At 37.8% G+C, this 26,073-nt stretch overlaps 1 protein-coding gene across 3 annotated transcripts in view; it reads left to right on the top strand.

Moving 5' to 3' along the window:
• The window catches only part of NOF1 (U3 small nucleolar RNA-associated protein), a 124,183-nt gene that overhangs the window by 43,042 nt on the left and 55,068 nt on the right, over window positions 1–26,073 (top strand). For all 3 annotated transcript variants that reach the window (XR_016079424.1, XM_010264938.3, XM_010264939.3), the window contains exons 9-12: window positions 4,037–4,160; window positions 9,848–9,948; window positions 10,057–10,188; window positions 19,678–19,758. Coding sequence is in view for 2 of the 3 variants with exons in the window: in XM_010264938.3 (XP_010263240.1) it covers window positions 4,037–4,160; window positions 9,848–9,948; window positions 10,057–10,188; window positions 19,678–19,758 (438 nt within the window). In the remaining variant the exon portion in view is untranslated. The remainder of the gene's footprint in view (window positions 1–4,036; window positions 4,161–9,847; window positions 9,949–10,056; window positions 10,189–19,677; window positions 19,759–26,073) is intronic.

Here is a 26,073-nt window from a genome sequence, read left to right as displayed (position 1 = left end):
AGGCTCCTAAATCACCTGGGAGCTACGGTTTCTTCAACTCACCCTTCCAACAGTACATCATCTTCATCGACTTTTGCTCACTCAAGTACTCGTGCTTCTGTGAATCATGCTTCAGCTTCAGGTAATCATAAAATCCCTTGGATTATTGATTCCAGTGCATCAGACCATATGACCAGCCTATCTAACCTGTTTTGCTCATATCACCTCCTCTTTGGGAAAGAGAAAATATCTCTTGCCGATGGGTCCCTTGCCCCCATCTATGGTAAAGGTGATATAAAGACCTCTGACACCCTGCTCTTATCTTCTGTTCTTCATGTCCCTAAGCTTAACACAAACCTCTTATCTGTTAGTAGCTTAACAAAGTCAATGAATTCCAGCATAACTTTCTTTCCCACTCATTGTGTTTTTCAGGACCTGCAATCTCAGAGGATGATTGGGAGTGGCCATGAGGCGAACGGAATATACTTGCTGGACACACCAGATCAAGCTTTGGGACCACCTCATGGAGTTGCCTTCGAGTCCGTTGTGTCAGAGTCTGTTAACAAAATTTTATCATGTCATTTTCGGTTTGGTCACTTGTCCTTTTCTGCTTTGAGTCATCTGTTCCCAGATATGTTTAAAGGAGTGTCTTTATCGAGTCTTCATTGTGAATCATGTGAGCTGGCAAAGCAAAATATTCCGCTCTGACAATGCTAAGGAGTATTTTGAGAGAATCCTCTCCTCCTATCTTGAAACTTTTGGGGTTATTCATCAAAGTTCTTGTTCCTACATTCCACAACAAAACAGGGTGGCGGAAAGAAAGAACAGGCATGTGGTTGAGGTTGCCAGATCCCTCTTATTTGCATCCCATGTTCCTATAATGTTTTGGGGAGATGCTGTTCTTACTGCTACCTTTCTGATCAACCGTATGCCCTCCCGGGTCCTTGGCTTTAGAACCCCTTTTAGTCTTCTCTTCCCGGATGATGATCTCTTTTCTCTTCCTCTCCGTGTGTTTGGGTGTACTTGCTATGTGCATATTCATAGTCACCAAAGGCACAAGTTTGAACCTAAGGCTCATAAGTGCATGTTTCTGGGATATGCTTCCACACAGAAGGGTTATTGCTGTTTTGATCTAGTTCGTGGCACCCGCTTTGTATCTCGGGATGTCACCTTTGCAGAGTTGACTCCCTTTTTTAGTATTCCTCCTAAAGGGGAGAAATCTGATGAATACTTTGCTATCTCCAGCTGTTCCTCTTCCCATCCCTTGTGAGTCCGATCATGGGGTGTCCACCTCTTCCACTGGACCTACCCCTGATGTCCCTACTCCCCCTCCTGCTTCTGCTCCTGCTCTCCAAAGGTGGTACCAAAGGTAGAGATTCAGACATGTGCAGGTTGTTTCCACTCCTTCAGAAGAGCATCTTGCCACTCCCATCATTCCTGAGGAAACAGGTCAGCCCTCTACTGACCCATCTCAGACTATTCCAGACCTTGACCTTCCTATTGCTCTTCGCAAGTGCAAGCGGAAGTGTACAACCCGTTGTATCTCCAAACACTTATCTTACAGCCTTCTCTCCTTTTTCTACTACTCTTTTCTTGCTTCTGTTTCTTCCCATGTGATACCCAGGTCTGTACCGGAAGCTTTATCTCAAGCTGAATGGAGGGAAGCTATGATGACCGAACTTGATGCATTGCATAAGAATCATACCTGCGATATTGTGGACTTGTCGGAAGGGAAGGAACCAGTGGGTTGTAAATGGGTGTTTACTATTAAATATCACTCTGATGGCTTTATTGAGAGGTTTAAGGCTCGGTTCGTTGCTAAGGGTTACACCCAAATGTATGGCATTGACTATCTTGAGACATTTGCTTCTGTAGCTAAGATGACTTCCGTCAGGGTTTTACTTTCTCTAGCAGCTACTTTTGACTGGCCCCTACACCACTTTGATGTTAAAAATGCCTTCTTGAATGGAGAACTGCATGAAGAGGTCTATATGTCTCTACCTCTAGGAGTGTATGGGAAAGAAATGAAAGGCAAAGTGTGTAAACTACACAAATCTATTTATGGTCTCAAACAATCTCCTCGGGCTTGGCTTGAGAGATTTCAGGCTGCTCTTGTCTCTTTTGGCTGCATTCAAACACAATCTGATCATACACTGTTCTTGAAGAGAAATGACTCTCTGGTGACCTTCTTGATTGTTTATGTTGATGATATTGTGGTCACGGGTAATGACATTGAAGATGCCAGTAAACTAAAAGCATTTCTCAACTCTGAATTTGAAATCAAAGATTTGGGAGATCTTCAGTATTTCCTGGGCATTGAAGTTGCTCGATCTAAGGATGGTATATTCATATCTCAGTGCAAATATGTCCTTGATCTTCTTGCTGAAACTAGTAAACTTGGATCTAAACCCATCTCCACTCCCATTGATCCTAATCATAAGCTTTCTGCCACAGATGGTGAACTTTTGTTTGATAAGAGAGTGTTTCAGAGACTGCTTGGGAAGCTGTTATACCTTTGCATGACTCGGCCAGATATTTCCTATGCAGTCAGTGTTATCAGTCAGTTTGTGCATTCTCCCAGAGATACTCATCTAGCTGCTGCAGAAAGGGTTCTGTGCTACTTGAAAGGTACTCCAGGGAAAGGTATTCTATTAGCTAAGCATGGTCACATGAAGCTAGAAGCCTTTACTGATGCAGATTGGACAGGATGTATTGATGACAGAAGGTACACCTCTGGTTATTGTGCTCTGGTTGCTGGGAATATTGTGTCTTGGAGGAGTAAGAAACAATCAGTAGTTGCTAGATCCTCAGCTGTAGCAGAATACAGGGCAATGGCTTATGGTGTGTCAGAATTACTATGTCTACGATCCCTTCTAGAGGAATTGGGGGTGGACTATGAGAAACCAATGATGCTCTATTGTGACAACCAAGTTGCTATCAACATTGCACATAATCCTGTTCAACATGACAGAACTAAGCACATTGAGGTTGATAGGCATTTCATAAATGAAAGAGTCTTTTTAGGAGAAGTTTGTTTACCATTTATCACATCAGAAGGGCAACTGACTGATATCTTGACCAAGCGAGTTCTTAGGGGGAAATTGACACACTATATAAGCAAGCTGGGCATGATTGACATCTATGCTCAGCTTGAGGGCGAGTGTAAAGAGATTGGGCCGAATGGGCCCTAACAGCCTTTCGTGTGATATCCTTTATTTTATCTTTTATTTTATGTTGATGGGCCTCACTTAATGGGCCTGTTGTTTGTCCTTATTTTATTTTCTTTATGTAACTGCCAAGCTGGCCGCCCACTTAAGGGTATACTTGTCATCATCAATTTTTTAGAGATTAATAAAATAGGGTTAGAGGAGAAGGGTGATTGATTCGACTTCTTCTTCTCTTACCTCTTCTCTTTGCCATCTTCCTCTCTTATATAGTTATTCAGATCTGTTCTATTATGCTAATCACTAAGTTTAATCTTGATATTAGAGGACGGATTTACATCTCGGATGCCTGGCATTCTGTATATATTCTTCTACCTAATTTATTAAGTTATCACAATTAACAATAAAATTGATAAATAATAGAGGGGCTCTACTCCTTATTCTTTTCAATTTTTGTTAATCTCTCTTAATATTTTTTTTTGTTAGCTACTAATTTTTTGAAATGCACTTTCTTTACTAAGTCCATATTATGTTTTAGTGTTGTGTTTGGAATATCAAAATTTATCGAATTAAAATGCTATTGGTATGAAGAGAAAATACAAGTATTTTTTTTCAATTTATTTGCATGTTGATTGGTATGTAAATTAGGGAACCAACCTAGAATTTTGTATTTCTTTGTAAAATTATACCACTTCTGTGATTAGGTGATCCACTGTCATCTAATGCCTTGACAATATGCATTATAATTCTAATTCTTAACCACATATTCTTTGGCTCTGCATTAGTTGGAGCAGTTTTTCCCTTTTTGTGATATTCAGACTTTTGTGTACATAATTAGTTATGCACTTTATGAAGTCATAACTTTTTTTTTAATGCATTTTGTTTCCTACCAGGAAGATAATGACAATTGTGTTAGTGGATTGAAGCAGAAGTTGTATAAGCATTGGTTGAATGTTTATAAAATGTCCGGAGGCATTAATTTCAATTCATCCAAGCAAAAACTATTCTTCTCAATTTGTAAGTTGGTTAAATTCATTTTACACAAGAGTGACATCATATATGGCATTTTCCCTAGTATTCTTTATAAAGTAGTACTCTGGTAGTTTATTGGTTTGTGGCCTTTTATGATATCTTATTTGGTGATGATAACTACCATTGTATTATTTCTCAGTATTTGTCTATGGAACTGGTAGAAGAAAGATTTAAATACCGTTTGCTAGTGTTAGTGGTATTGGAGATTGTTAGAGTTGGAAGTACAAGGGCATTTTAGTCATTTATCATTTAATTAAAGGTGAGTTGTCTATTTTATCTATGTTTAAGTTGTGTGTCCCATACTTGATGAGGGACAGAGTTGTGTTTTGCATTCTAATGCACAGACTATAAATAAAAGGCGGGTCAGCTAAGAGTTGGTGACTTTTTCTCTCTGGATGAACCCTTTGCTTTTCTCCTCTATTCTTTCTCTTCTTCTTCTTGTCTTTTTCTTTCTTACTTCAGGCCTAGGACTGAACTAGTGTTAATCGAACCATTAACAAAGATAATGGTATTCTGTATTGGACCAAGGAGACAGTCGGGGAGAGTTCTTGAAAGATGTGAAGAAGTTTCAGAGACTTATAGGGAGACTCTTGTATTGTCTATGACCAGGCCTGATATTGCTTATGTAGTGGGTTTCCTTAGTTAGTTCATGCACAATCCTAGGGCAACTCACTTTGAAGCTGCAAAGAGGATCCTTAGATACCTCAAGAAGTTTCCTAGAGCTGGTTTGCTATTCCAGAAACATTGACATTTAAAGGTGGAAGTATATACTAATGCTGATTGGGTAGGGGCAGTTGATGACCGAAAGTCTACCAGTCGGTATTGTGCCTTTGTAGGAGGAAACTTGGTCACATGGAGAAGTAAGAAGCAAAGTGTGGTGGCTAGATCCAGTGCTGAAGTAGAATACAAAGCTATGTCTCATGGGGTTGTTGAAATCATGTGGATAAGAAACCTATTAGGTGAACTGGGTTTTGCAGTTAGCAACCCTATGTCACGCAATTGCGACAATAAAGCTGCTATCAACATTGCAGCTAATCCAGTCCTTCATGATAGGACGAAACACATTGAAGTGGGCAAGCATTTTATTAGAGAAAAATTTGTGAATGAAGAAGTGTACACTCCATATGTTAGCTCAGAAGAACAACTTGCAGGCATCTTCACCGAGGGTCTTCATCATGTGCGGCATAATGATTTGTGTGACAAGTTGGGCATGATTGACATCTATGCTCCAACTTGAGGGGGAGTGTTGAAATAGTTTATTTTATTTCTTGTCTATTAATTTTGTCTTGTTAGGGTTCGTTTGGTTGGTTAAAGCCTTTTTTATTTTTCTGTTATTGTACTTCACTTATAGCAAGGGCACAAGGGTCTTTCCCTTTTTATTTTAGTTGCCTTATATATACTAATAGAAGCCGGCGCTGCCGGCACTGTTCCATTGTCACCAATCTCTCTTCTTCTCTTCTTCTCTTCTTCTTTTCTCTTATTTTTAATTGGCATTATTGTCAAGAGGGGCATCTAATTTTTCTTTATTTTTAATAAAAATATTTTATATTAGGGAAATTGTCTAAAACTCACCATGAGTTTTTAGCATTTCTCTTAAACTCACCACAACATTTCAAAATGTCTAAAACTCACCATGTCACTAACTTTACGTTAAAGAGACTAATGAGTGTTAATATATTACCATTTTAACCTTTAGACATGAAAAAAAGGAAAAAAAGTATAAAAATATATTTTCAAATATAAAATACACAAAAACACAAAAGTTACAAAAAATATAAAAATTATAGATATTGCACACAAAATAAAAATTATTTTCAAATTATAGAAACTATAGAAATTGAAAAAAAAAATCAAATAATAAAAATTGTAGAAAAAACACCGAAAATTATAGAAAAACACAGAAATTGTAACTAAAAAACAAAAAATACAGGAAATTTTATAGATTGTAGAAAATAGAAAAATGTAAGAAAAACAGAAATTATCAAAAACATTGGAAATTATAACAAAACACTAAAAATGAAAAAAAAAAGAAAACTGAAAACTGAAAAAACCCTTTTCCTCTAACTCACCATTCAAGGGTGATTTAGTCATGAAAATTTTATTTATGCTGATGTGGACACCTCTGTTAAGAAGCATTATTGAAGCATTAAGGAGGGTGAGTTTTGGAAAATAAAAACTTACTGACATGGTGAGTTTTAGACATTTTGAAAAATTGTGGTGAGTTTAAGAGAAATGCTGAAAACTCATGGTGAGTTTTAGACAATTTCCCTTTATATTAAGAAAAATAAAGATGTGCATGAGGCGTACGCCTTATAGGTGTCAACGCCTGTAGCATACGCCTCAGGGCGTTTTGGGAGCGCTTCGCTTGGAGGTGCGCCTCCAGGCGTACACCTCCCATGCCCTTTTAAAACACTGGTGATAACTATATCAACATACACTATTAGGGCTGCAATTTTTCCTTCCCCTCTTTTCACAAACAATGTGTGATTAGATTGACACTGCTTGTAGACTCTTTGTTGAGCAGCTACACGAAACCTGCTGAACCAGGCTCTTGGTGGTTGTTTTAGGCCATATAAAGACTTTTTTAACCTGCACACTTTCTGTTTATCACCTTGAGCGCGGAAAGCACGGGGTTGTACCATGTACACTTCTTCAAGATCACCATTTAGAAATGCATTCTTCAAATCTAGTTTATGAAGGTTCGAATCAAGATTAGCAGCTAAAGAGAAGAGGACTCTAGTGGAGTTCATGTTAGCAACTAGTGCAAAGGTTTCTGCATAATCCATTCCATACACTTGTGTAAACCCTTTTGCCACTAAACGAGCTTTATACCGCTCTACTGTGCCATCAACCCTTTGTTTTACTATAAAAACCCATTTACATCCAATTGGTTCCTTCCCCTCAGGAAGATCCACCAATTCCCATGTATCATTTTTATGCAACACATTGATTTCTTCTTTCATTGCATCTGTCCATTCAGGCACCAATAGAGCTTATACCACATTCTTATGAATAGGAACACTGTCAATGGATGAAAGAAAGGCCCAAAAGCAAGGTGAAATGTTCTCATAGGAAACAAAATGGGAAATGGGATGTTTAGTGGTGCAAGACCTAACTTCCGGTGAGCAATAGGATGGTCAGGGTCATCAACAATGGAGGTATCAATAGCAATAGGGTCAGGAACATCAACGGGAACCAAGGTACTTGGTTGGGTAGGATCCACCCTCGGAGAATTTGATGGCATTGGTGGTACAACTTCTAGGTGCTCTACAACTCTTGAACATGGTTGGCCTTTGTGACGATGAAAGTAAACATGGAAGGGAGAAGGATTAGGAAGAGGAGGGAGTTAAGCATGTTTTTCCTCATTTCTACACTCCCTTTGAGGAGAAACAGGGAAGAAAGGCTCACTCTCAAAGAAAGAGACATTCATAGAAACATAATATTTCCGAGAGACTGGATCAAAGTACCGGTACCCCTTCTGAGTTGTGGAGTACCCCAAGAAGATGCAAGGAATAGCATGAGGATCCAATTTTCCACGGGTGGGTGATAGGTTTTGAACAAAGCAATGACAACCAAGCACACGTGGAGGAATAGAAAGGAAAGGAGCTTTGGGAAAAAGGAGTTGATATGGGGCTTTGCACTCTAACTAGCGAGAGGGCATAAGATTAATGAGATAAGTAGCACAAAGGATAGCCTCAAGCCAAAAATGTTTTGGGACATTCATATGAATCAGTAACCCCCGGGCTACTTAAAGAAGATGTAAGTTCTTTCTTTCCGCAACACCATTTTGTTGGGGTGTTCGAGCACATGAGCTACGGTGAAGTGATCCACGTGAAGCAAAGAACTCTGTTAGATCATTATGAAAGTATTCTTTGGCATTATCTAGAAGACTTGGATTTTAGATTGAAATTGGGTGAAGATCATTCGTTGGAAAGTTTGGATAATTTTTTGTACTTCATCCCTAGTTCGCATGGGATACACCCATGTGCATCTGGAATAATCATCAATAAAGGTAATAAAGTAACAAGGCCCCAAACATCAGAATGAACAGTATGGAAAGGAAATTCAGATTTATTATTCTTTGAAGAAAAATGAGTTCTACAATGCTTACTCTATTGACAAGTTTGACATGTAAACTTTGACACTGAGTCTGACTTAAACAACTATGGGAACACTAGTTTCAAAGACTCGAAAGATAAATGACCAAGACGACTATGCCATAAATAGACCTGACTCTTAGACTATGACTGTAAGACCAAACTTTTTCTCCAGCATGTAGAGTCCATCCACTAGATTCTACCAATCGTTTTCCCCGAGGCCAAATCCTGCATCACACAATAAGAAGGGAAAAAGGTCATAGAGTGGTTTAATGAATTAGTGATACTACTAACAAAGAACAAATTAATAGGGAATTTTGGAACATGTAAAACATTAGGAAGGGTAAGGCCAAAGGGAAGAGAAATGGTTCCTTGACCAACTATGGTAGTGTATGACCCATCAGTTAGTCTCACCTTGTCTCTTCTTGAGAGAAGATGATAGGTCTGAAAGTAGTGGACATACCAGTCATACGTTTTGACGTTCCAGAATCAATTATCCAAGGAGAGTCAGGGCAAGGACACGATGCATGGAAATCTGTGGTAGAATTACTTGATATAGACGCAAATGAAGTTGAGGGAGGAGGAGCATCCATCTGACGAATTGCCCTACCATAGAGTTCTAAATGGTCACGGAAGGAATTAACGATATCATCCCTAGGGTCAAAACTAGAGGTGTGTATCTGAGTTACAATAGTAGTAGGGGGCTGATTCTCTTGAGTAGCCATGTTTGTTGTAGTGAGCTTTCTCAGACCTTGCTGTCTTGATTTCTTATTTAGATTTGAACCTTGTTTCTTACTCAATTCCTGAGCCCATTTTGGCTTCCCATGGAGTTTTCAACAAGTATCACGGGTATGTTGAGACTTCTGGCAATGGGTGCACTATAGTTTGTCTTTCTCAGTCCAATGCTGTACTCTGGATCTTCAGTAAAACAAACGGCAGCTGGTGAAGAGAGAAGACAGAAAAAGAAGGCTTGCTCGATCTCCTTTCAAATCTAACAGTCCCGCTTTGATACCATATTGTCCAGAAGAGGAGAAGAAGAAGAGAAGGAAGAGAGAAGAGAGAAGAGAGGAGAGAAGAGAGAAGAGATAAGAGAGAAAAAAGATTCGAGAGCCAAAAGTGAAGCTGGCGGCACCAGCTTTTGGTATTTATATTAGGGCGACATAAACAAATAAAACGAAAGGGAGAAATTACAATAGTACCCCTGCGGTACTAATCTGAGTATACTAACAGATTTTTAACAATTGTTTTCAATGAACTAGATAGTGATGAAGTCAATAAATTTCTCTGCTGACTAGTCAGTTTTCTGGTTGGTGCTTTGTTGCCACTGGTTTTGAGTCTGATTTTTATTTGTTGTTTGATGTTTTTATTGTCATCATCATCCTATCTCAATGGTTTTAGCTTTGGCTCTTCTATCTATATAGAGATTAATCAATGTAGATTCATTTGCAGTAACTGTAGTTTCACTGAATGCTTTTTTTTTCAACTACATTATGTAAACTACCTGTTTTAATATGATTAGTTTTGTCATCCTTTCCATACATATTCATTTGCTCTGAATCACAAATATTTTTCTAGGCAACAGCTATCGTGATATATTACACTGTAACAAGAAGCCCTTTTATCTCAAAGGCCTGGAAGAAGATTCAAGTATCATGGATGCATATATTATGCATGCTGTATGTGCAGATCCTTTTTCATTCTTCAGACTTCTTTTATATGTGTTTTAGTGTATATTTCAGTACATGGTTTTCTTGCTATTGACTGAGTATCCATGAATTCTGTAGCTGAACCACATCTTTAGAACTAGAGATATTGTGGTAAAAAATGATGCAAAATTATCCAAGAATCAAGATGCTGTCAAGGAAGAAATTCTTAGTGGTGATAGATTTCTTGATCATGGGTTTACTCGTCCTAAGGTAATTGAGAATGCATTCCTAAGTAGTGATTGTTGTGTTATTGAATCTATAAATGATTAAAGATACTCTCAGAATTTAAAGCACTGCAGTTAGGAGAAGAAATTGTTACTTCGTGATTTTATTTATTATACTGGTCTCATTGTTTTCGGTTTTGTTGTTAATGACAATTTATTTTGAGTCTACACTTGCTGCTTTAAAGTTCAACTGTTGTGTACTTGGTTTTTTGTTCTTGTGAAAAATTTCAAAGTATTTTCTGTAGAACAGTGCTGTTTTAATTCTTTTGGTCCCACAATTTTATATTACTTTTGGGAAGTAGCCTTAAATTTTTGAGAAAGTGGCCTTGAAATTAGGGTTGCTATATGGTGAGGAAAGACTAATCACTTTATTCACATTTCTGGAAATAGGTGAAATGAACTACAGATAAAATATGGAACAGGTTGATGTTCACTTCAAAGGATTGTTATTGGTGTAGTGATAAATTTCATTCTCAAAAAGGAATTTTATGTACCATCTTGAAATTGGGGAGAACATTGCATGTGAGTAGGGGCTTGTATCTCCATCTTTATTTTATGACTACTTGATAAGAACAGAACCTAAACTTTGTGGAAATCGTAAATGTAGGACCATTCGTTTGCAAAATCTCACTTTTTATCACTTTTCGAAAGATGAATGTTTGTGTGTGTGTGTATACTTGCATGTACACAAAAGCTTGTTATGTGTGTATGCTTGCATGCAGTGTTACCATCTTAGTAGAGGAGAGAAGTGGATACGAAGATCTTTCTTCAACAGTGACATGGAGGAATGGAGGAGTGAAAAGAGAGTCACCATCTTAGTAGTTGAGGAGGTGATTGGATGGTTGAAGGGTTTTATGGATGGTTCGATATTCTCCATTAAAAACAAGGTTGGAAAAGTACAGTGGGAGTAGCTGATAAAAGATTTGAAGCTGAAATTAGGAGGAATATGAAAGGTTGGTTTGTGGTGATTTTGGAAACATTTGGTGATAACAGAAGACAGATGTTTGTGCTGGAAGGAAGAAAAAGGGCATGGTGCAGATTGTTTGCAGACTTATTACAGGAATTCCTGTTCAACTTAGAAGAAAGACATTCCAAAAATCTGTAATGGCCCAGTGGCCTCTGAGGAGCAAAGTAATAGGGAGCAACAGAAGGAGGAAAAATAAAAAAAGGGAAGCCCACAAGCTATTGGCTGTAGCACTACTAGAAGTCAGAGGATGTTCTTGGAAGTGGAGAAGGGAGCCTGGGAGAAGAATGTGATCTTAACATCAGTAAAAAGAACTGGTTGGGGAAGGATTTTGGAGGTGATTGTGGAGAGATTTAGTTTGAAGGGCCCTGTGAATATGAAGTCCTTCGATTATTCAAAGGCTGTGTTATTTGAAGTTGACGAAGACGTTGTGATTTCCACTACTGAAATGGTACTTATCCTTTTTCAGAGGTTGTTTTTCAGATTGGGACTTATCCTTTCCCTGGGGAGTTAAGATGCTTTAGCTCCCCTTTTTTGTAACCTTATTACTATTTAATGAAATCTGTTGTTATTGATCAAAAAAAAAAAAAAGGCAGAGGTTAGGCATATGTCTTGTAATCAGAACCCCATCTCTGTAGAAAATCTTGCAATTCAGCTTGTGGGTCTTCCCTTCAATCTTTGGAACGTTGAAAACTTTGAAAGGTTGATCCAGATTCTGGCTGGAGTTTTGATTGCTTATAATCTTCACGAACTTCAGGCTGCAAGACTCAGAGTCGTGGGACTGAAGCCTGAAGATGTCACTAGATGCATCAGTCTGCTTGCAGATGGTTTCTGGGTGAAGGTCTGGGTTCTGCTGGAAGTTGAAATGTTGCTTTGGATGAAATGTTAGAGAGACTGATTCCTTCTGATGAGGGGATAGGACAGACAAAGGATCTCGAAGGAATCTGTAGAGACTACATACAGGTCTGATGAGAAGGAAATGCCTAATAAAGTTTGCAATTCAAATTTAATTGAATTAGGTACAAAAACTTATGCAGAGGCTACCATGGGTGGAGCCATGTCATCCAAAGCATCAGAACCACATAACTTAAAGTCTAGAGAGAGGTGGTCCAAACCGGTTTGAGTTCAGGGGTTGGGACCGGCTGCAGGGCCTTTTCAGGTTAGAAAAGCAGCTCATGTGATTATGTTAGTAATCATGTGACTCAAGGGGAAAGGCCTTGGAGCGCCTCAACAGGAGACAATTTTCCTTGCTTGTCATCATCTTCCTCCTTCTTGAGGACCCGCCTGAAGCTTGCATCTTGTCTAAGTGAAGTTTTAGATGAAGCTGAAGCTTGTAGTGTTGATCTGGTTAATGGAAGGAAGAAAAATCAGAGGAAGAAGGATAGAGTTTACAAGAGAAAGGGCTTAGGTCTTAACTGACCAGAGTCCAAAAGAAGCGGGGCGCTAATTAGAAGTACCTCGACTAGAAGCAGAAAGAGTTGGGGAGAAATATGAATTTGTTGATCGCCAAGTATGGTGAGACCGGTATGAAGATTATTATTTGTGGAACAGGTATGAACCTTGTTAGTTGCCCAAATTTGTTACGATCCATTTGTCCCATGTTGGTATTATGGGATGCTAATGTGAGGTATCCCACATCGGTAGTATGGGATGCTGTTGTTGGGTATTTATGTGCTTGGGTTCCCTCCTTCTAACAACTAGCTTTTAGGGGTGAGTTCTCCTAAGGCACATAATAAATGGTATCAGAGCGCACACTATGCCTGCCAGTTGCAATCGTGTGGCGCAGGTGGTGACGTTGGTGTTGCAGTGTTTGGCCGGGACTAGGTGGACTAGTGCAAAGCGAGCCTGTGTGGGTGTCGGGACTGCGGAGCGTGGTGGAATGTTTTATGATCCATTTGTCCCATGTTGGTAGTATGGGATGCTAATGTGAGGTATCCCACATTGGTAGTATGGGATGCTGTTGTGGGGTATATATGTGCTTGGGTTCTCTCCCTCTAACAGCTACCTTTTAGGGGTGAGTTCTCCTAAGGCACATAACAAAATTCTTCAGCGAATGGAGATTCTGATCTCCGCTTTCAGGGTGGTTGAGGAGCCAAGGTCTTTTGTGACTCCATTGAGCTTGGGGTTATAGATGAGAACAGGTACAACTCTAGAAAGCCTGCTCCGTTGACTTCGGAAGTGGATTACTCTATGGGTTTAGAGAGGCTGGAAGGGGGGGGGGGTGAGGAGGAAGTTGGGGAAGGATGCGTTTTTGCGAGTGATGAACATGAGAGTGAGGGCAAAGGGAAACAGGTGATGGAAAAGGAGGTGAAGGCAGGAGGGCTGGATGTTGATTTGGGCCGGAGGAGCAAGTCTGATGAAAAGGAAGAGAATCAGATTAGCGAGGTGATTAACATGAAATTTCACAGTTCGAAGAATCATAATGTAGTGCATGTGACAAACTGTCTTCTCTGGGCTAAAACTTGGTTTGGCTGGGCTGGGGTAGGAGGGGCTCAACTGGCATTGGCCTCCAAGTCAGGGAAGGAGCAATAGGAGAACAAATTGAGTGTTGTTGACTCTGATTCTGGAACGAGCAGGATTTGGTGGATAGAGTGGTCATGATTGGAAAGAGCCAAGGTTTGTTTTTTTGGGGTGGTGAAGAGTTTGCTAGAAGGGCCTTTGAGGAGTTTGAAAGTAGGAAATGGGAGGAGAAGGAGAACAAAAAAGTTCATTGGGAAGGAGAGAAGAGTTGGGAAGAAGATGGTCCAAGCTAGGAAGATGAGTTCGTGGAGGAAGATTGAGCCCTTGGTTATTGTGCAAGGAGGTTTTGCATTTCTGATCTGGGGTGGGAATAGATGTATTTGCTCTCATGGGTTTTTTTTTTGGGTTTTTTCTTGGCCTTTTCTTGAGGTTGTTTGATTTTTTGGGTTTTAGTATGGGGATTTTGAGGTCTTTGTTGGGTTCTTTGGGTTTGCTTCCTCTTCAGGTGATGTCTTATCACCTTCCTATTGTATTCTTTTTCCTTTTTCTAATGAAATTTTATTTTTATTCTTCAAAGAAAAAAACTGTAGACAGTCCTAGTTGTTCTCTTATTTGTTAGGTCCAACAGTAATATACGGTATATAGGGTATCATGTTGTATTTCTTGCATTTCTTCTTTATCTTTGGCTCATCCTCTTAATAAGAGCACTTACATAAATGTACACATGTTATGTCCATCTTAATAAAACTTTCTATATACTTGGAAAATCTCTCTGCTCTAAAGATCAAGAAACCAGATTGTCGCCTGTAAAAACTGGAAAGTGCAACTTGACAGTGTGGTTGCAGTTGTTTCCAATTTGCCTTACACTTGGTTAGAGCTTTAGTCTTGTTTTTATGAATGGAAGAGGCAATTTTGTTACACTGAATCATCTCAAGAAGATCATCCGCGACCTTGTGATGTTCCGCCTCTAACATGTTTACGTGATCCTCCATAGATGCAGAATCTGGTCATGATCATTGCCGATGAAGGCTCTGTTACCAATTTTGATAGGTTACTGCCTATCATAGGGGGTTATTTGAGGTAATCCTTACTCTTGAAACTCACAACTACACAGAGGAAAATCAGAGGGGAAAATCTTAAATGCCCTTTATCTGTCCTTTTATACAAGGATGGCTAGCTCAAAGAGTTGCATGAGTATGAGCTAATTCTGCTGACGTTGCTTTCTAGAATATACAAACTTAATTGGAGGATATAGGCATAAGTTCCTTGTGCCTTAGACTGGTTGTAGGCCAAAGAATGGGTGAGATACTTTGTCATTGTACATGGACAGCAGTGGTTTGGAGTATTTATTGTGGAAGGAATGCCTGAATTTTTTAGAACAAGGCACACCTCCTGAGGATATATAAAATATTTCATTATGCATCTTATTGTTACTATTCAATTTTCTAGTTCACTATGTAAAGCTATGAAATTCTTCATATTATCTCTATGGCTGACAATTACAAAGAGTATTATTCCGCTGCTTTTGCTTAATCTTCCATAGATTACCTTGTGTATAAATCTTATTTTTTTATGTCTACGTTTCTGTTTTGAGGTGTCATATTGTGCCACTTTTTTTGTTTTTTTTTTTTTTGTTTTTGTTTTTGAGAGTAGGTAAAGTCTGGTTCACAAAAGGATTACAAAGTTTGCTAATTACATTGGAAGAGGATATCAATGTTTAAAGAAACAGAGCTAGGATCCTTACAGAATTATTTACAAACTGAGGCCCAAGACAAAACTTTTGCTACTTCCTTTGGATTTCATCTATCTGAGAGCTTTTATTTTAAAATGTTCTGCTATTTCTTTGTGTTAAAACTGTGCACAAAGCAGCAGTTAGAATCATAAACCTGATCAGCTTGCCTTTTTCTGTTCATCCAACCTATGTACCTTCTGGTTAGGGTCTCCAAAGATGTTAGTGGAAACCTAGAGTTAGTGGAGGAAATGCACCTAGATATGTTGACTTTGGGTTAGGGTGATTCAACTAGAACAGAATTATGTTCAGTTTTTTTTTATCTTGGGAAAAAAATTATGATCTGTTCTGCATGGTACAGGGCTGGTTAAAACACTAGACTACAAAGATTTACCTGTTTAAGGAGAGTCAAAAGTTATAGTTGCTTGGGTAAAGGACAACAAAGCAGGATCCTAGAAATACAGATATGATAAGGGAAGTATCAAGGTTGTCTTTGGAAAGAGATGTCTAATACAGGTGGACTCCAAGGTCAGCTAACCACCTAACTGATGTTTAGAAGAGACTTTTGCCATGTGTAATGGATGGTAGAAGGGGCTTTTGGCATCCATACAATTTTATATGGGGAAATGAATGAGGAAAAAAGAGTCAGGTTGAGCATTACTACCAGTCACCCAATCTCCCAATCTTAAAGGTTTCTTCTAAATTTAGGAGTCCGCACAATATTTGGATCCTTCAAAGTGTACATTTGCGTGAATGTAGCCTTCTCGTCATCATGATGTCAAAAAGGAAAGCGAAGGAATCAGCAAGTGGCTTTCACCACACCAGCAAGTCTATCCAAAATTTTAATCTGGAACCAAGTCCGCAAGTCCTAGGAAACTGTGCTGGGTTTTCCTGTCAAAAATGGACAGCCATAAGTAGTATTCAGTATTCACAGTTCTTCTATCTCAGTCTCCAGTGCTAAGCCATATTGTTTTTGTTATCAATTGGCAGAACCATCTCTTCATTGACCCAATCTAACTGTAGATTTTGGGGAGCAGATTCATGCCCCACTGGCAGACCAGATAACAGTTGGGGTTTCACAAGTCCAGATGAACCCAACCCAATTTCATGGCAGCTTGGAGTAGAGCTTTTAAGGTCGAAGCTAAGGGTTCATTTTTGAGAGATACGGATTCAAAGGGATAACTACAGTGAAGTTCAGAGATCTGAGAAGGGCTGTGGTATTCCTGGTGGGTAGGGAGACAGTTGAGTGGTTTTTCTGGATAGTCAAAGGGGCTTTATGTGCAGAAAAAGAACTTAGGTTGGAGGGAATATTTTGCAGAGAGAAAGCAAAATACAGAAGGGAGATATTTAATTTTGTTTAAGTGTTTTGAGAAAAAGAAAAAGCAAGTTGTTTTCTTTCCATAGGGAAGAGAGAATGAAGGTTGGAAGGAAATTTGTAGAGTTTTGCAGGAATTCTTGAAGTCTGGAGAAGAAAAGACAGACCTGGCAAGAATCTTCTTGTTTCAGGAGGAGGTGGTAAGTTCTATCTCATAGTTAGCATTGAGAAAGGAGAGTAGTAAAGAAATTGGTTGTAGAGGTTATAGCAGAATCAATTATAAAAGGTTTGGATCTCAAAGGAGCAGTAGTGTTTACTCCCTTTGAGAAATGCAAGGCTTTGGTTGAGCTGTCGGAGGATGAGTTAGAAATTGCAGTGGTGAATTTGGAATTTGGAGTTGGGTTCGTCACACTATCAAATTGGTGTCCTCTTTCAAATGAGAAGACTTTGAGTGTTGAGGATGGTGTGGTGGTTCATATTCTTAGTCTCCCTTTTCATTTATGGAGGGATGAAATCTTCAAGTTCATTGTTGAAATGTGTAGGGTGAGATTGGATGGCGTTTTTGCAACTGATCTTCATTTTGTAGCTATCTGCTTGAGTGGTGTAAAATCTGAGGGAGATTCCAAGGAAGATTCAAGTGTTGGTTGATCAGTCATGGTAATAGAGTGGGTGTTTTAAATATGGGGGAACCTTACACAAAGCTGGAAAAACATTTACTAGTACAGGCAAGTTGTCAGGGGAAGATATGTTTAAGAAAATAGATGAGGTGATGTCTGGTGTGTCACCTTCCCAGGAGCTGAATGTTGAAATGATGGCACATGGCATGTGCAGCAGGTCGCCAGTTCCAAGGAGATTATGGTAAATCAGACCATTTGAAGCCTCCTTTTTTAGAAGGGTTGTGAGTGACCTGAAGATATGGTTTAAGAAAATAGATGAGGTGATGTCTGGTGTGTCACCACCCCAGGAGCTGAACATTGAAATGATGGCACATGGCACATGCAGCAGGTCCAAGGAGATTATTGTAAATCAGGCCATTTGAAGTCTCTTTTTTTAGAAGGGTCTGGGTGACCTGAAAATTTGTGTGATATGTTAAGTCGCCACATGAGGGCTGAGGAGTTAAAAGAGGTGGGGCAGATTTGTTTGAACCCCATCAAAGATAGTTTATATGTAATATTAAAAATCCATGTGACATGAAGGAGGGATGGGAATGATGATGATAAATCTCGTTTTTCATTGTCTTCCTTAGTCTCCTTGTTTGAGCCTGGAAAAAATGGAGCTTTTGTGAGAGAATTCAGAGAAGGTAGGGCTTTGTCCATGGTCATTGAATTCTCATCTTCTGACAAAATGGGTTTGTTTATTGTGTTACAAGATACAATACTAGCAAAGAGAAGGAGAGTTCAAAGGAAAAGGATGGTTCTTTGAACAACTTTCAAAGAAATGGGAAACATTAGCAAGGAAGGTGATGAAGTCAAGCTTAATGAATAAGAGAAATTAGAGAGTAGAAATAGTTCAAAGAAAGCATGTGAAGATCTAAAAGGAGACAATAGGGCAAGGAAAGATGAACTTAAAGAAATGGAAAAGTCAGTTGAAGAAAGAGAAGGGGAAGAAGGTTGGGTAGTTTGATGGAGGAGAAACTTGGAGGGGGAGAGGATATGACGAGCAGGAAGAAGATTCAGGAGTCAGAAAATTAATCAAACAGTGCAAATTTCAAAAGTTTTTGCCAGAATAAAGGTAGGATTATTTGTGGTGGGTTCAAAGAAAAGGGTCATTTCTTTTCACCCTGATGTAACTTCTTTCTTCTGTCTTAATAAATTTTCTTTTTTGTTTTTCTTCAAAATAAATTGCTATCCTTTTTCAACTCTTTCCAGTAACTATCTCAACATTTTTTTTTTTCCATCTTAATTGCTATCTCTAAGTGGATATCGAACATTGAGAGAATAGGAAAGCTAGATATAGTCTTTAATCAATGTTGGTTTGCCTCATTTTGTCAAGTATCTTGTCTTCCACATGGAGAGTTTTCTTTTGAATTGCTCAATCACTGATCTCTAAGAGAGCTTGAACTGCACTGAGGTCCAATAGGCATTTGCATTTCAAGGTTTTTGATAGGGAGATGGGAAACCTTACAACCTAATACATTTGCAAGATTTTGTGCATTTGTTGCCTTATCAACAGGAAACGAGGAGCTCTTTGATTTTTAGTTTTCACATCTCACACGGTCTTGAACTGGTGAAGAACACAGGAATTGATGATGCTGTTCTTGGCAAGCATCCGAGAAGAAAATAGTATAATCAGTAAAAGGATTACTTAATATATAAATTTTTAAAAAAACTTTTGTTGATCAGTTATAAACTGGAAACCTCTTGAGGGAGAGGGGGAGGGTTCTGAGAGTGATATTGACAGGGAAAATTGCCAGTAAATCTTGCTATGAATGGATAAAATTGAAGAAGTACAAAATAACCCTTGGTAGTACAAAGTAAATGATACTTGGACAATATCCATTGTAATGGAAGGACTGGCAAACTTGCATTATGATGTTCTCCATTGGTCTTGAAATGCCCAAGTGAACCCAGAAGTACAAAGGTATTAGCCCTTGCAATAAAACGGAGAAGATACCTAATTAATCTTAGTATAGCATGAGGAATGGGAATACCTGGATAGGAACACATTCACCAATTTCATGAAAAACCCTAAATTATCCTAATAAATGTAGATATTATTTATAAAGCTTCTATTGGCATCTATAATTGTATTAAACTTGTATGTTTTTCTTTCAATTTTCTGGGTTGGGTTGGTTTTTTACAGGCAGGTGTTTTTTCCATAAAATTGTAAATGATCATGCATGTTAACTCCAGGGTCTTTTTGATGGTAGATATTTGTTGTGATTCATTCATTCTTTTTCCCAATGCTATTATGTCGGTTATTTTGAAATGAACTGTTGTTATTATACTGATTACTACTAGTACAACTACTATTTATAATTAGTATTATTATTGGTGTAATCTGGCAGGTTCTTATCCTATTACCACTTGCAAGTGTTGCATACCGTGTCGTTAGGAGGTTAATACAACTGACCCCTTCATCAAATAAAGTATGAATCCTTGCCTTTTCATTATATGCCTAATCTTTAGTTCACTGTGATTCACCTAGTTTGGAATTTTATTGAACAATTGCCTCGTGTGTGCGGTGTTCTTTTAATTTAAAGTAAAATACTTAGAAGTGTAATAGGCTGAAAGCATAAAATGTCATCATTAAAACCACAAGTCATTCGTATATTGGCTTTTAGTTGCTAAAACCTTGCAGAAATCACACAATGCTGCTCTTATTGGATGTATAGCTGAATAAACTTTCTACTGGTAGTAAAATCATTGCATTTGGACATGTTTTGAAAGAGAAATTAAGGGCCATATTAAAATGACAGGAATTTTCGATGCAAAATATAGATCTCGGTAGTAAACTTTCTACTTCCTATTTTCCTTTGTGTCTTGTTGCTTTCTATCCCCAATAAAATATCAAATGATCCACCTTCCTGTGGCTCTAAGCTTTTAGTTTTAGTTTTGTAAGGTTATTTTTCTGTTTCAAGATTGATCCACCTTCATATGGCTCCATGATTTTAATTTTAGTTTTTATTGTTTTTCAATATATATATATATATATATTATCCAATCAAACTAAACCTTTAATGGTCTGAAAGCTCATATATTAAATTATATTAATATGTAATTTTTGTTTTTTGTGGACAAAAATATTAATGTAAGAATTATTCTACATGATAATAACATATCAAAAATTCCCGAATCAGATATCTTATGGGGGAGAACATGAAAGATGGTCACCTAGTGGTCATATTTTGCAAAAATTCCAGCTTTAGAAAGGGATAAATTCAAATTTTTTAGCAACCATTCAATGTTGAAATCGCACAACTATGAGAAAGCAGTTTTTCTGTTGGATCGTTTGGATCTATTGGACCATGAAAGCATAGTTGTCAAGGCGACGCCTAGGCGACTAGGCGCCCTTGGAGGCTCGCTTCGCCCAGTCGCCTAGCAGTTTTATGCACTGGGTTATAAAATACTTTTAGATTTTTTATTTTTTGATATTATAATTATAAAATAGACATTATTAAACTAGAATATTCATTTTGTGTTTATATACTAATTTCTTTTTATTATTTTCTTATTTTGTTAGGGTTTAATCAATGCAAACATTGCTAACTTTTGTATTGAACCCATGGTTTATTGGCAGAGGTTTATCGGTACTTATAACGTTACTCCCCCAATTTTTTATTTCTTTGGTTTTCAATTTCATTTTTAAATATATATACATATATTATTTAAGAAAATGGGTCTCCGAAAACACCTATAAACAGGTATCGGGACCCCAAAGATACAATACAATACACCCAATACGGGGTATATCGTATCAAAATTTGATCCTTTATTGAACCCTCAAAATTTTCAAAACCTTAACCTATAAGCAAGGGAAGAACTTAAAATTTTGTCTAATCAACACATTTTCTTCTTCCATGTCTTCTTCTTCTTCTTCCACCTTTTCTTTTCTTCTTTCCTATAACAAAAGTAGGGGTTCAGCCCCTATATTTTTTGAATTTTCTTTACTTTGTTCTTTTTCTTCTCATAAAATGTTAATTTTCTAGACTTAAACATGAAATTTATACTTTTCTTTTGAAAATTATGAATAATTATTAAGGAAAGATGGTTATGGAACCTTGGGAACTACCCTAGGATCTAGGGTTTTACTTAAAAAAATCCATCGCCTAGGTGTTGCCTAGGTGGGCGCCTAGGCGACTAGGTGACAAGACGCCCCCCTCTCGCCTAGCCTTGCCTTGGCGCCTTGAAAACTGTGCATGAAAGATCGAATCTTGGAAGTGGGATAGATCAATTACTTGATATTTGATCTCCAAAAATGCAGAGATCAAAGTGGTAGTTCACACCCAAGCTTTTGTGCTCCCAAAAACTGCAACTAGTTGAAGATGGTGCAACTGTATTCTTTGTAGTGTTTAGTTGATCTCCAAGAAATTCCAGCAGTGCGTGGTTCCACCAAGCAACGATTTGGGTGGGGTCTCTCACTCAAAAAGTCTCTGGAACAAAGCTCTAATGGATATTCTAGGTGGCTTGTTGAATGGGGTTCAAAAACCCTAGAAATATTTCAGTATTCTTGATTGGCTAATTCAGCTAGAATGCCAAGAGTCTTTTATTGCTTAGGCTTAGTTTGGAAGGAGTACGAAGTGCAAAAGCTTGCATTTTGTATTATTTTGTTTGTATTTGTACTGTACATATTTGCATTTGTACTCCTTCCAAACTAAGCCTTGGGGAGGACTGCCAAGAGTCCATTCCTAATCCAATAATGTTTCCTAACATAATCAATCTCCTCTAGTATTCAGTCTAAATACTAGAATCTTTCTACTTAAGAGTCTTGGTCAAACTTGTAACTAACTTAGATTTCCTTGTTACTAGTTTGAGTAGACTTTCTAGGAAGACTTCTAACTGAATTAGAATGTCCATATAATCTTGGAGACCTTCTAAAATGGGGAGACACCAGCTTGTATGGTGTGGGACCCACTACTAATAGGTTAAACCAACTTAGGTCCACACAAGCTTACACTTAAACTAGTGGGGCTAACTACTTAAATAATTATTGCCAACATGGCCAATTCACCCATAACTGTTATGGTCCTTATTAAATTGGCTCGTTAAGATGTCTAAACACTTAAATCACTTGGAGCCTTACTATCCTAAATGCCCAGTCGAATTGGTTCAGCCCATTATGTGATTATTATGTAAAATCAACCCAACATATCACTTGCATTCAATCCCTTTGCTAGTAACACTTGACATTGCATATGGTGAAGGATTTTTTTCCCTCTTAGTCTTTTTGACAGTGTCCAGCCTCCACCTTTGGTGAACCTTAATAGAGGATTTAGGAAATCCACGTAGGAAGTTGTATTTGATTCATGCATCCATTATTGGAAGTTGTATAGAGCATTCTCTATGTCATAACATAGTACAGATCCTATCATATTGACCATCAGCTGGTGTACCATCTTTGACTACCCCAACATACCTAGATATTTGAACCAGAAGGATCTCACTAGCTGGCCTATCAAAGGCAACCAAGTCTGGTAGCCAACATGATACCAATATCAAGTCTAGAGATTGTAAGCAACAACTATGGTATCATGGACAGTGTGAGAATGTCAACCTTGTCAGGGTAAACTCAAGTTTATCTACTGGTTGTGAATATTTAAGTCCATATTGAAACAACTGTGGTCTCATGCGTAATACAAATATGATCTCAACTGCTGCCCCATATTTTATTTCATTATAATAAAGAGTGAAATTACAGGAGTGCCCTCAAATAAATAAAGAAGCAGCAAAAAGACAATAGAGAGAAAAAGATTAAATTGGCCCTACAGAGTCACAGACATAATTGTACTTTAACGCTGTCCCTTAAGTTGGTGCATATATTTTATTTATACTAATAAATAATAATCATAAAGTACTAATAAAATAATAACAATACAATATTAATAAACTATTAATAAAATGCTAAATTATTTATAAGCTTGTAACAAAATATTAGTAAAATAATAACAAGATAAATATTAATAAATTAATTATGAACTGCTTCGATTTTAATTATCGGAATAATAATAATAAAGTACTAATATATTAATATAATATTATTCAAGTAATAAGAAAATAATAATCAAATAACAAAAATAACAACATAATAATAAAATAATGATATTATTAATAATTAGTTAATAATAAAATGTTATAAACTAATACAAAACCGAATCACTGAATCAATCTTCTTGCTTATTGATCAAACCATGCTCCCTGATTCACTTGTGGCTATGGTGGGGAACTAGTGGAATGGGCTTGGGTGCTCGCAGAATTTGTTAATTTAGTAATCGGATCTGGGGGCGAATTCTTGGAATGTTCTTGAATTTCATTAGTAATGCCTCTCAGTTTTGAGTTTGTTGTTTTAATTCTGTTTTGTATGGTGAGGTACCATCATGTCACCTCTTGACTGTAATTTTCTTTTGATTAATGAAATTTCGTTTTACTCTTAAAAAAAAGAGCTAAAATCCTATATTATACCACTGAATTGACCAAACTAAGTTGTATATGACTGTGTCAGCCATAAATAGCTTCAGTCTGCAATCTTCTTTTACTCCATTTGAGCAATAAACTAAAGTGGTTGATCCACATGCACATCTTCATGTAGATCAATGCAGAGTTGAAACAATATATATAAAAAAATAGTTGTTGAAAATTTGAACATAAGCCAACTAAAATGAGAAGCTAGTGATAAAAGTAACATGAATATAGCCAATAAGAAAAAGTGCCTTGGAGTAATTAATTGCCACACTGCTACATGTATCCTTTAGAAATTAATTTAACATTCAAATGATTTGCACTGCCATGTAGGAGTGGTTAACTATACACTCAATGGCATCAAATAGCATCCTTTCCTAGTGGAAGAGACATAAAATCTCATGTATGATCAAAATTGAAGAGCATTTTATCACTTAAATAGGTGGGAATTAATCTTACTGAACATATCTACAATATTGTTTTCAATTTATGTTATAATACTGGCGCAGTACGAAAACGAAACACATGAGAAAAGCTTCAAAGAAAAGAGCAGAAGTCGAATTTTAGGAAGAAGAATTCTTCACTAAATAATTAAGAGAAATTTGATAACAAGAGAACTGTCTTAGCCTTCCCCTAGCTACTCTTTATTATAGGCATACACCCTTGTGGCTCTTATTCCTAATTTGAAAACACTCCATAATAGAATCCTACTAAAACTTCTTAAAAAAGAAAATCCTAATCTAAGAAACACTCCAAAATAGAATCCTACTAAAATCCTTAAAAAGGAAAGTCCTAATTGAATATAAATTCGAAATAATGCTAACATGGTAAAAACGAACTAAGATAGAAACTCTGTGATGGCGCGAACTTGGTAAAAACAAACTAAGATAGAAATCCTATGGCGATGCTATATCGGTAAATGTTTACTAAGGTGACTCTGTGGCGTCATCTTTGCTTCTTATGTGTCTTGGAATGGTTCCAACTTGCATGGAACTTATCGGCCTTCTCCTGTACTGCATCATCTTCCCTAGAATGGGGAGAATCCGTCATCGGGTTCAAATCATCATCTGACTGATCACCAACATAAGGTACCAAGTGTTTGACATTGAAAACATCATGGGTACGTATATGGCTGGGTAGCTTTAGTCTATACGCATTCTCATTGATGATTTCGACTATCTCACATGGTCCAACCTTCCTTGGTGCTAGCTTTCCACGTTGCCCAATCGGTAGGCGGTCCTCTGTTAAAATGGCCCAAACATAGTCTCCTGTATCAAATACTACTTTCCTCCTTTTTCTATCAACATATTGTTTGTGTTAGCATTGGTTACCTCTAGCTTGTTGTGGACTTCTTCTTGGAGGTTCTTAAGCTTTTGTACCATACATATCATCAGCCTTGTCATGAATTAAGCCTGGCCAAGTACTAGTAGCAAGGTCAAGGATGCTACGAGGTTTGGCCCCATATACTACCTCAAATGGATTGTATTCGGTACTCTTGTTTTTGGACCTACTGAAGGCGAACTCAGCTTGTGTTAATAAGAGATCCCATTGTTGTTCATGGCTAGCTGCAAGGGTTCTCAAAAGATTCCCCAGACTCCTATTGACTACTTTGGTTTGGCCATCCGTTTGAGGATGATATGAATTGTTGAATTGTAATGAGGTGCCCATTAGCCTCTAAAGACTTCTCCAAAAGTGAGATATGAACTTGGAGTCTCCATCTGAAGTAATCGAAGATGGTAAGCCATGGAGTTTGACAGTCTCCTTGAGGAATAAACCAACATTAAGTGAGGCATCCATTCTCTTCCTACCTGTTGTTGGGTACGTGGAAACCCAAGAACGAAGTCCATAGATATATCTACCCAAGGTCCTTTAGGAATTGGGAGGGACATGAATAATCCAACATTGGTTACCGTTCCTTTAGAAACTTGGCATATGCGACAACGCTCCACAAACCTTGTGATGTCTCTCGTTATCTTGGGCCAAAAGTAACTTGTTGAGATGAAATGAATTATTTTGTCTCACCCAAAATGTCCTTCACTGCGAAGTTCTTTGACGACTTTTAGTCGCCATGAGCAATCAGGTATACATAGGCGGGTCCCCTTGAATAGGAAACCATCATATATCACAAAGTCCGTCCTACTACTTGCTTGTACTTCTTCTATGATACCAGCAAAATAAGGGCCAATGAAAAATAATTCACGAAAAGTATCAAACCCCAGTACTTGTGCTCGGAACGTAGATAACATGGCCCTTCTTTGGCTGAGCGCATCCGCTACTTGATTGTGCAT

This window comes from Nelumbo nucifera, chromosome 8, assembly GCF_055504915.1.
Source record: "Nelumbo nucifera cultivar China Antique chromosome 8, China Antique-T2T, whole genome shotgun sequence".
NCBI classification, from domain to species: Eukaryota; Viridiplantae; Streptophyta; class Magnoliopsida; order Proteales; family Nelumbonaceae; genus Nelumbo; species Nelumbo nucifera.
Note: the sequence above shows the minus strand (reverse complement) of the source record. Positions and strands in the feature narration are given on the sequence as shown.